The following is a 12,236-nucleotide window of genomic DNA, read 5'->3' on the forward strand; positions in this document are numbered from 1 at the left end:
ACAAACATGGAGCAATAGGTAGCATAGAAACACAGTCTCTGAGGAAACAAAAACAAATGAGGTAAATCCTAAAATTGCCCCAGTTTTGTGTTTTGAGGTAATTTTTGGACAACAGCAGAAAATGGTGAACCCAAATACATTACGACAGTGTTTCTAAGTTGAGAATACAGAAATTAGAGTCAGGAAGGCAAGGGTAGCTAGAGTTCATGGAGCAGAGTATTGGAGAAGCAGAAGCTACACGGAAAAAGAGCTTCAGAGATCTCCATAGGGCTGAATATAAGCTATGTACACAGAGGGTAAAATTTTATGAAAGTAAGCAAAGAACAATTTCCAAGGAGCTAGAAGATGAATATCTTTTCTAACTTATAGAGGGTTGAGAAATATTTGAGATCTGGCCAGCCAGTGCTGGAAACTTAGACACCTAGAGCATTTAGTAGCCTCTTTGGAAAGAAACACACCTTAAGAGTAGGGCTAAACTAGCTCTAGAGTAAAGGCTACCTTATATCTACTCCAACAAAGCTTTAAAACAAGCCTCAAAAGGATCAAGTTAATCCACAAATAACTGCTTATCAAAATATACTTAAACACTATTTGAAAAGAAACAATAATGTAACAATGTTTCCAAAACCGACTTTTGAATATGACTATGATACTATATGCAATAAAAACTTGATAAGGATTCATTCATTAGTGCATAGGGTAGGCTACCATGAAGTAATCTTTTTAAAAGATTTTATTTTATTCATTTATGAAAGAGAGAGAGAGCATGCATGTGTGCACTCATGAGCAGGAGAGAGGCAGAGAGGAGGGAGAGAAAGAATCTCTCAAACAGACTCCATGCTGAGCTCAGACTGACATGGGGCTTGACCTCACGACCGTCAGATCATGACTTGAGCTGAAACCACAAGTCAGATGCTTAACTGACTGAGACACCCAGGTGTCCCAAGAATACAGTATAATCAAAAACATCAGAAGTGGGTTCTCTGAAATGACCAATACAATTAATAAACCTCTAGACTAAGGAAAACAACAAAAATATACAAATTACCAATCAGACATGAAAGCAAACAACATATCACTATAGATTTTACAAAAAAATTTTTTTTCAAAGAAAACTCTAAGCAAAAAAAAGAAGAGCAAAGAAAGCCTAAACCCAGCAAGAGAAAAGAAATCACAAAGATCACAGCAGAAATCAATGAAATACAAACCAAAAGAATAGTAGCACAAATCAATGAAACTAGGAGCTGGTTCTTTGAAAGAATTAATAAGACTGAAAAACCCCTGGTCAGACTTATCAAAAAGAAAAGAGAAAGGGCCCAAATTAATATAATCATGAATGAAAGAGGAGAGGTCATAACCAACACCAAAGAAATACAAACAATTATAAGAACATATTACAAGCAACTACATGCCAGCAAATTTGACAATCTGGAAGAAATGGATGCATTCCTAGAGACATATAAACTACCAAAACTGAACCAGGAAGAAATAGAAAACATGAACAGACCCATAACCAGTAAGGAAATTGAAGGAGTCATCAAACATCTCCCAAAAAGCAAGAGCCCAGGGCCAGATGGCTTCCCGGAAGAATTCTACCAAACATTTAAGGAACAATTAATACCTATTCTCATGAAACTATTCCAAAAAATAGAAATGGAAGGAAAGCTTCCAAACTCATTTTATGAAGCCAGCATTACCCTGATCCCAAAACCAGACACCCCATCAAAAAGGAGAATTACAGACCAATATCCCTGATGAACACGGATGCAAAAATTATCACCAAAATACTAGCCAATAGGATCCAACAGTACATTAAAAGTATTATTCAGCACGGCCAAGTGGGATTTATTCCTGGGATGCAAAGTTGGTTCAACATCTGCAAATCAATGAATGTGATACATTAATAAAAGAAAGAACAAGAACCATATGATACTCAATATATGCTGAAAAGCATTTGACAAAGTACAGCATCTTTTCTTGATCAAAACTCTTCACAGTGTAGGGACAGAGGGTACATACCTCAATATCATCAAGGCCATCTATGAAAAACCCACAGCGAATATCATGCTCAGTGGGGAAAAACTGAGAGCTTTCCCCCTAAGGTCAGGAACATGGCAGGGATGTCCACTATCAGCACTGCTATTCAACATACTACTAGAAGTCCTAGGCTCAGCAGTCAGACAACAAAAAAAAATAAAGGCATCTGAATCGGCAAAGAAGAAGTCAAACTCACTCTCTGCAGATGATATGATACTTTATGTGGGAAACCCAAAAGACTCCACTCCAAATCTGCTAGAACCCAACCCATACATGAAGTCAGTAAAGTGTCAGTATATAAAATCAATGCACAGAAATCAGTTGCTTTTCTTTACACCAACAATAAGAGAGAAGAAAGAGAAATTAAGGAGTTGATCCCACTTACAATTGCACCCAAAACCGTAAGATACCTAGGAATAAACCTAACCAAAGAGGCAAAGTATCTGTACTCAGAAAACTATAAAGTACTCATGAAAGAAACAGAGGAAGACACAAAGAAATGGAACAATGTTCCATGCTTATGGATTGGAAGAACAAACATTGTGAAAATGTCTCTGCTACCTAAAGCAATCTACACATGTAATGCAATACCTACCAAAATACCATCAATATTTTTCAAAGAAAAGGAACAAATAATCTTAAAATCTATATGGAACCAGAAAAGACTCCGAATAGCCAGAGGAATGTTGAAAAAGAATCACAATCCCGGACTTCAAGCTCTATTACAAAGCTGTCATCATCAGGACAGCATGGTACTGGCACAAAAACAGACATAGATCAGTGGAACAGAACAGAGAGCCCAGAATCCATCAACTAATCTTCGACAAAGCAGGAAAATTCTTTCTAATTTTTTCCAAAATTTTCTCCAATGGAAAAAAGACAGCCTCTTCAACATGGTGTTGGGAAAATTTGACAGCCACATGCAGAAAAATGGAACTCGACCATTTCCTTACACCACACACAAAAATAGACTCAAAATAGATGAAAGACCTCAATGTGAGAAAGGAATCCATCAAAATCCTGAAGAACACATGCAGCAACTTCTTCGATGTCAACTACAGCAACTACATCCTAGAAACGTTGCCAAAGGCAAGGGAAGCAAGGGCAAAAATGAACTATTGGGACTGCTTCTAGATCAAAAGTTTTTGCACAGCAAACGGAACACTCAACAAAACCAAAAGACAACTGACAGAATGGGAGAAGATATTTGCAAACGACATATCAGATAAAGGGCTAGTATCCAACAATCTTTATAGATCAAATAATCCAATCAATAAATGGGCAGAAGACATGAACAGATATTTCTGCAAAGAAGACATCCAAATGGCCAATAGACACATGAAAAAGTGATCAACATTGCTCGGTATCAGGGAAATACAAACCAAAACCAATGAGATACCACTTCATACCAGTCAAAATGGCTAAAATTAACAAGTCAGGAAACTACAGATGTTGGCAAGGATGCAGAAAAAGAGGAACCCTCCTACACTACTGGCGGGAATGCAAGCTGGTGCAACCACTCTGGAAAACAGTAAGGAGGTTCCTCAAAGAATTGAAAATAGAACTACCCTATGACCCAGCAGTTGCACTACTGGATATTTGCCCTAAAGATACAAATGTAGTGACCCAAAGGGGCATGTGCACCCGAATGTTTATAGCAGCAATGTCCACAATAGCCAAACTATGGAAAGAACCTAGATGTCCATCAACAGATGAATGGATAAAGATGTGATACATACACACACACACACACACACACACACACACACACACACACACAATGGAATACTATGCAGCCATCAAAAGAAACAAAATCCTGCCATTTGCAACGACATGGATGGAACTAGAGGGTATTATACTGAGCGAAATAAGTCAATCAGAGAAAGATAATTATGATATGATCTCTCTGATATGAGAAATTTGAGAGGCAGAGTGGGGGGTTGTGGGCAGTAGGAAAGGAAAAAAATGAAACAAGATGGGATTGGGAGGGAGAAAAACCATGAGAGACTCTTAATCTCACAATACAAACTGAGGGCTGCTGGGGGTGGGGGTGGGGTAGGGATGGGGTGGCTGGGTTATGGACATTGGGGAGGATATGTGCTATGATGAGTGCTGTGAAATGTGTAGTCTGATGATTCACAGACCTGTACCCCTGGGGCAAATAATACATTATATGTTAATTTAAAAAAAAAAGAGTATCTCTTATGAATACAGATGCAAAAATCTTCAGTAAAATATTAGTTGTGCCCTCTTCAGCAGCACATATACTAAATTAGAATAATACAGAGAAGATTAGCACGGCCCTGGGCAAGGATAACATGGAAATTCACAAAGTGTTCCATATTTCTAATAAATAAATAAATAAATAAATAAATAAAGTATTAGCTAGCAGAATCTGGCAATACATTAAAAAGAGTATACACTATGATCAAGGAAATGCAAAACTGGTTTAACACGAAAATCAATCATCATAATACCATACTCTATTATTGGAATAAGGATCAAAAATCAGATGAACATCTCATAGATACAGAAAAGCAAATAATAAGATTCAATACCCTTTCAAAATAAAACACTCAACAAGGTAGGAGTAACAATGTCTTAAAGGTGATCCTCAAAACACCCACAGCAAATATCATCCTTAAGAACAAAAGACAAAATTTTCCTCCTGAGATCAGAAACAAGACAAGATGTGCACCTCCTGCTCAGCACTAAACTGGAGGTCTTCATCAGGACAACTAGAAAAATAAAAAAAGAAAAGAAAAGAAATACAGGGCACCTAAAAAACTGGAAAGAAAGTAAAATTATGTCTATTCACAGAAGATATAATCCTATTAGATAAAGATAAAATCCTACTAGAAATAGTAATTGAGTTCAGTGAGGTTTCATAGTATAAGATTGGTAATAAAAAGGGGCGCCTGAGTGGCTCAGTGGGTTAAAGCCTCTGCCTTCGGCTCAGGTCATGATCCCAGGGTCCTGGGATCGAGCCCCACATCAGGCTCTCTGCTCAGCGGGGAGCCTGTTTCCTCCTCTCTCTCTGCCTGCCTCTCTGCCTACTTGTGATCTCTGTCTGTCAAATAAATAAATAAAATCTTTAAAAAAAAAAAAAAAAGATTGGTAATAAAAAATCGATTGTAGTCCTTTGATTAAAAAAAGGGCAGAGGACCTGAATAGATAGTTTCCCAAAAAAGACATACAAATTGTCAACAGGTACTTGAAAAGATGCTCAACATTACTAATCATCAGGGAAACACAAATCAAAACCACAATGAGATATTACTTCATACCTATCACAATGGCTAAAATTAAAAAAGACAAGAGGGGCACCTGGGTGGCTCAGTTAAGCATCTGCCTTTGGCTCAAGTCCTGGTCCCAGTGTCCATGATGGAGCCCAAGTCAGGCTCCCTGCTCCGTGGTGAGTCTCCTTCTCCCTTTGTCTCGGCCCCTTCCCCTGCTCGTGCTCTCTCTCTCTCTCTCCCTCTCTCTCACAAATAAATAAAATCTTAAAAGAAAAAGACAAGAAATGACAAATCCAAGGATATGAAGAAAAAGGAACTCTCATGCACTGTTGGTGGGAAGGTTGGTACAGCCACTGCGGAAAGAAAATAGCATGGAGGTTACTCAAAAAATTAAAAACTAAAATACTGTAAGATCCAATAATTCCACTACTGAGTATTTAACCAAAGAAAACACTAATTAAAAAATTTACATGCACCCCTATGTTTACTGCAGCATTATTTACAATAGTCAATAGATGGACACAGCCCAAGTGTACATTGATAGATAAATGGATAAAGATGGGGTACATATATATAAAATGGATTACTCAGGTACAAAACAGAATGAGATCTTGCCATTTGCAACAATACAGACTGACCTAGAGGGTAGTGTGCTAAGTGAAATAAATCAGACAGAGAAAGACAAATTTATGATTTCACATATATGTGAAAACTAAAAAAAATAAAACAAACCAAAAAAGCTGAAACAAACCAGTAAATACAAAGAACAAACTGGTAGTTGCTTGAGGGATTGGAGATGGGCAAAATGGGTGAGGGGAAACAGAAGGCTTCCAGTTACAAAATGAATAAGTCATGGGAATGAAAGGCACAGCACAGGAAATATACCCAATGGTACTGTAATAGCATAGAATGGTGACATGATAGCCCCACTTAGAGTGAACATAGCATAAGGTATAGGCTTTTCATATATGGACTTGTTCCATCACTATACTGTATGACTGAAATTAATGTGATATTGTGCATCAACTACACTTAAATATTAAGTAAATAAATGTAAATTGTACATCTACACACTACCAGTAAACAATCTGAAAATGAAACTGAGAAAACAATTTCATCTACAATAGCATGGAAAAGAATAAAATACTTAGGAATAAATTTTCCTGAGTAAGCGCAAGAGTTGTACATTAGAAAGTATAAAATATTGAAACAGATGAGGGAAACCCAAAATAAATGGAAAGATAGCCTGTGTTCATGGATTGGAAGACTTAATGTTGTTAAGATGGCAAAACTCCCTAAACTGATCTACAGATTCAGTGCACTGTCAAAATCCCAGAAGGCTTTTTTGGGAGAAATTGACATGCACCTCCTATAATTCACATGGAAATGCAAGGGACCCAGAATAACCAAAACAGTCTTGAAAAAGAGCACACTGTGATTAAAAATTGAGTCTCAACAGCATTGCAACCATAATGCAGAAACATTTAAAAACAGAAGATAATTGGCAAGAACACCACTTGCCGGAAAGCTGCAAGTAGCCTATAATGTACAACACTCTTCACTTTGGCATACATTTCCGCCTTAATCAGAAGGAACTGGATCTAACAAGTGAAGAAAAGAACAAAATTGGGTTCCTAAAACCACCACTTTTCTCTAAGACAGCTCAGTTACAACTGAGATACAGTTTAGCAAGAAGAAAGTCTTTAGAAACTCACTTCGGAAGTCATTATTGGGATTTTTTTTTTTTGAAGATTTTATTTATTTGACAGAGAGAGAGATCACAAGTAGGCAGAAAGGCAGGCAAAGAGCGAAAGGGGGAAGGAGACTCCCCACTCAGCAGAGAGCCCGATGCGGGGCTCAATCCCAGGGCCCTGAGATCATGACCTGAGCCGAAGGCAGAAGCTTAACCCACTGAGCCACCCAGGCGCCCCTGGAGCTTTAACAATAATACAAATTAATGTTCAAGGCTTTATATGTCTTTTTACCATTCCCCAAATCATATGGGATAATCATCATCCTTAACAGTTCTTATAAATGACAATAAATACAAATATAAATATACAAATGACAATAAATATAAAAAATGACAAGCAGTAACTTTAGGTTCTCCAGCTATATCCCCCTCTATATACCATCCTCTCTTGCCTCGGGTTTGGGATGGGTAGAAGAGACTCTTACTGCTCACAGGAGGAACAGCCACCTAAGTGTTCTAACAATAAAGGAAGTAAAACAATGCTCATAGACTACTTTCTGTGCTTTCCTTCATCAAGCATTACTAGCTATTCTCATGCTTTCTTTATTAGAATGGTTTTAAAGTATTTTTTCATATCTGCATAGGAGAGAGATTATATATAACACAATGACTCCCCAGTCTTTCTCAGTCTGGACAAGGAGTCAGGAGATGAGCAGGCAGTATCAGTTTTTTATACTAGGTGGGGGTGGGTGGGAATGGAGCTCTTGTAGCTTAGAAATAATTCCCTTCCTCAAGCCTTTAACTCTCTCAGATTAATTGCATTAGGTTATAGACACAACATATTTAAAAAAAAAAAGGGAAAAATATTTCTTGAACACCTGTAATATGCCATATATTTTATAGACATACTCTCATTTAACCCTCAGAACAACTGTGAGATGGGTTACTATTGCTCCATTTTAGAAGTGAGAAAACAAAATGTAAGGGCTCGAAACAATGTAAAAATTTAAAACAGAAGTATATTTATTCTATCATATCAAATATACATACCTGGTACTTCCAGCAGCAGAAAATAAAGCCCAGCAGCATGAAGGCCATATTGTCGATACTGCACGCTGACACTTTTCTTATGAACTGTTTGAACAAAGTGATAGAACAATGCCACCAGTGCCCTATGAGAAATACTGTTCTCAATGAAGAAGGTCCAAATGCTCTGGGGAGAGGGAGAGACATAAAAGCCAAGAATTACAGAAATGGGAAAATCTCTTGTTATTTGATTTTAGCAAGTATTTAGTATCTCATTGAAACAAAAAGAACAGACCAACCTGGCTCCTAATTATAAATCTTCAAAGGGACTGAAACAAAAAATTAAAATGTAGTATTCAAAATTACAAAGATAAATTAGTATATAAAAAACATAAATAATCAAATTTTCAAAAATAATTTGGGGATAGGTTTGAAGCATATATATTTCTGAAATTATCATAGTTAAAAATTATACTAAGACCTTTGGGGCACCTTATATTAGTGTTTACTCAAACAAGTTACCCCTCTATATTAAAAGTATTCAAAACCATTTATCACTCTAATTACTAACTGAAGAAATCAGAGCTATTTACTTAAAATTTAAAGGCTCTATGGGCAGTGGGAACAGGAAAAGAAATACCTGAAAGTTTCTCCCTCAGCAGATTTCAGAAGTGACCTAAGTTAGAAAGAAAATACACCTACAACTATAAATCACAATTTTATTAATTGTATCATTCCTCCATGTTTTGCCAATTAAACACATGAAGAGGAAATGGGTTACTTTTATAAACCAAACACAGCAGCAACTAAATATGGTTTATCCTGGAGTACCTTTAAAAAAACTTTGGCCCACGAAAGTTCAAGAAATCAGAACTTGTACTTCCTGATTTCCTGAAGACAGGGAAAGTGGGAGGTAATGCCTTGGCTTAGCCACACTGCTTAGCACGTGCCACTTTACAGAAGAGCACATTTAGAATCCTATGAGCAGTCTGCATTTTTTTCACCTGAAACTTCCAGAAGAATTCACCTCCTAATAGCAGTCACCTCCTCATTCCTAATGCCACTTCAGCTGTACTCCACTCACCTGTAACTGTGACCCTTCAGGTCACCAATGATGATCCAATCATCTCTGCCCCAACTTCCTTCTGTCAGAACTCTACCTGCCCATGACCTCTACAGCACTTGATGCCTGGCTACTCCCTAGTCTTCATATCAACACTCACCACATTCTGACTGCTTGCCTGCACATCACTTTGAACCAGCTTTCTCAGTCCTTTCCTGTCTCTTCTCTTCCCCACTGACCTCATGCATCGCTGCACTTCACCTATCCCCTTGATTCAGATGGCTCTTCCTATCTATGTGGTTGAATTTTTACTTCTTTCCTAGTCTTCCAATTCACATTGCCAGTGACCTATTACATCTCCCTAAGAATTTCCTAACAGAATTTCACATTCAAAAGCCTAAACTGAACCCGTAATCTTCCCACTTGACTTAGCCATTAGCCATTACAATTTTATAACAAATGAACCACATTCTCTATGCTATTCTTATCATACTCCATATAAACTGTATACTAAAAAGGCTAAGCTTCAGATTATAATGACTTTCATCTTCCACTTCTGACACCTAAAGACAGCTGGCTTACATTTTAATTTTATTTATTTATTTATTTTACCTCTGTAGATCCATGTTCTTCAGTAGCAAAGGGGAAAACACTTTCATATAGTTTTGTGAATGCATTCAATCCAGTCTCTAGGATTTCTGCTTCTATGCTGGGATCCAAAGGCTCAGTCTCTGTGAAATCCAGTTCCCATACTGTGTCCACCCATTCTAGTAGGAAAATGCAATTAAATAAAACGTTTTTATAATAAGTAAAACATCAATAACCTTTAGATTTTAAGTATATTTAAAAAGAGAAAACTTGGGGCGCCTGGGTGGCTCAGTCGTTAAGGGTCTGCCTTCAGCTCAGGTCATGATCCCAGGTCCTGGGTTTAAGCCCCACATCGGCACCCTGCTCAGTGGGAAGCCTGCTTTTCTGTCTCCCACTCCCTCTGTTTGTGTTCCCTCTCTTGCTGTCTCTCTCTGTCAAATAAATACAATCTTAAAAAAAAAAAAAAAAAGGAGAACTTACTAGTCACAACTCACATTTAAACATACAATACAGGTGTAGCATAATTAAAAGAGAGCAGAAAATGTTAAAAATCTTTTTTAAAATCAGAACTAGCAGCTGGTTATTAGATTGATCATCGCCTAAAAATACCAAGAAAGAAAACACTTTTCAGATATGAATGGCACTTCAAAACACTGAACAATATGGCTTTCCCATAATTCAATCTGGAGAAAAAAGAGAGCTTAATAAAAGATTGCCTCAGATGTCCCTTTGTGAAAATCTTACAATCAAGTTAATAAACCCAAAGAAAGTATGCAGCACAAAGGGACATCTGAGGCAACTGTTTAACATGCTTAATTATTCACTCACTCTTTCCTAATCATTCTCCTAACAAATACAATCCTCTTCCTAAAAATATTCTTGCATCTTTTCTGCCTCTTTTTCTCTCATATTCTCGCATTTATCTAATATGCATATTTTTAAACACATACCAATATTTCAGATCTTATTTCTGGATCACAACTACTCAAGCCCCAATGAAAAGAGAAAAGATCTGGTCAGGAAATTAATAAATTCAATAAATGATAGGTACTATCTTTTTTTTACGTTTATTATTTTTTCAATAGACCAGTGTTAAAACAGTAATAGGTATGTAAAACACTAGAGAGCATAGAAGAAAATATTATGGAGGAGGTGGGAAGGATAAAAGAAGTGGGAAAGATGATTCTGCTTCAACTGGACCTAAATGTAGGAGTTTATCAGGGAAAGAAATGCAAAAAAGTATTCCAGACAGAGAGAACAAAGAGAAAGTAAGTACAGCCTGTTTAAAAATAAAAGTTATAACACTGAGCCTTAGTGTAAAGGGTGAGAGTCATTATTAGTATTTATTTATGCTATAAGTAAATAGTATTTATTCGGCAACTACTATGTGCCAGGTACTAAATTAATCTTCACAAAACTCCTGTGAGGTAGATATTATTATAATCCCCATCTGACATGTAAGAAAACGATGGCTTAGCAAGGTTAAGCAACTCGCTCCGTGATACAGAGATGCTAAACTGAAGAGCCAATCCCACAGTTCTGACTCCAAAGGTTATGCTCTTGGAAAAGAAGACTGCAGTGAGTGGTGAACCCTCCCTACAAGGGCATGCCAAAGACTTGGTCATTTATTTAAGAAATAAAGGAGAAACATTAAAGGCTTAAAGACTTGATAGGGTCACGTTTGTGTTTTCAAAAGTGATCCTGGTAGAGATGTAGGGAACAGGCTGAAAGAGCTGGCATGAGAAAACGGCTAGGATACAGGCTGGCTATCATGAGGGCTTGCTGCTCGACAGCAGCATCAGGAAAAGGAGCAAGGAGGACCTGAGAGACATCTCTGAGGGGAGGACAACCGGTGGCTGTGAGCAGTAAGGATGAATAAGGAATGCCATGACTCCCAGGTTTGTGGATTGGCTGGTACCAACAACTGGCTTTGGGAACCCCAGTTTCACGCATGTAGCGTCTGAGGTGCCTGTGAGACATCCATTTAAACCAACGAACACGAAGTTCAGGAAATAAGTCTGAACGAAGAACCAGATTTACTATCTTAAAACCAAAGAACTCGATGAGACAGCCAGTGAGGATTTTACAGAATAAACAAGGGAAGGCCGAGAAAACATGCAAAAGAACGAAAAAAGATGGGACCATATAAGCTCTCTTTTTCCTGATCCTTCACTAGGTTGACCCCTCTTCCACACCCGGCTCGCCACTGTCCTGGAATGCACAGACCTGGAGACCCCAGACTCTGCTGAGAGCCAAGCGCCCCACCCCCACTCCAGGCCCGGGCAGAGGAGCACCGCATTCGCAAAGCACCACAGCCTGGCCTCCCCGAGCTCACGGCCTCGTTTTCTCACCAGGGCTGAGATCCAGCGGACACCAAGGCTGCAGGCCGCTCCCAAGGCCCGGCAGCGCCACCATTATCGCTCAGGAACCGGTTAGCCTCCCCGGTGGTCAACTTTCAAAGCTCGCTCCCGCGCGCGCTCCGAGACGTTCCTGTGGACCAATCACAATGTGGGGAATTACCCACCGACTAATCGTCGCGCCCAGCAGTTTTCCCTCTATTAACCAATCAGCAGAGACTTCTGCCGCATGC

The 12,236-nt window shown here is 38.3% G+C and overlaps 1 protein-coding gene and 1 non-coding gene across 3 annotated transcripts in view; one reads left to right on the plus strand and one right to left on the minus strand.

Moving 5' to 3' along the window:
• The window catches only part of NCAPD3 (non-SMC condensin II complex subunit D3), a 64,790-nt gene extending 52,654 nt beyond the window's left edge, over positions 1-12,136 (minus strand). For both annotated transcript variants that reach the window (XM_032868969.1, XM_032868968.1), the window contains exons 1-3: positions 11,998-12,136; positions 9,671-9,825; positions 8,020-8,182 (exon numbers count right to left, since the gene is read on the minus strand). In XM_032868969.1, coding sequence (XP_032724860.1) covers positions 8,020-8,182; positions 9,671-9,825; positions 11,998-12,061 — 382 coding nt within the window. In that variant the 5' untranslated portion in view covers positions 12,062-12,136. The remainder of the gene's footprint in view (positions 1-8,019; positions 8,183-9,670; positions 9,826-11,997) is intronic.
• LOC116874408 lies at positions 4,281-4,385 on the plus strand. The gene has a single exon (XR_004383987.1). It is a non-coding gene; the product is annotated as a U6 spliceosomal RNA (small nuclear RNA).
• Positions 12,137-12,236: the final 100 nt, after the last annotated feature.

This window comes from Lontra canadensis, unplaced genomic scaffold (genome assembly GCF_010015895.1).
Source record: "Lontra canadensis isolate GAN:19392208 unplaced genomic scaffold, GSC_riverotter_1.0 scaffold36, whole genome shotgun sequence".
NCBI lineage: Eukaryota > Metazoa > Chordata > Mammalia > Carnivora > Mustelidae > Lontra > Lontra canadensis.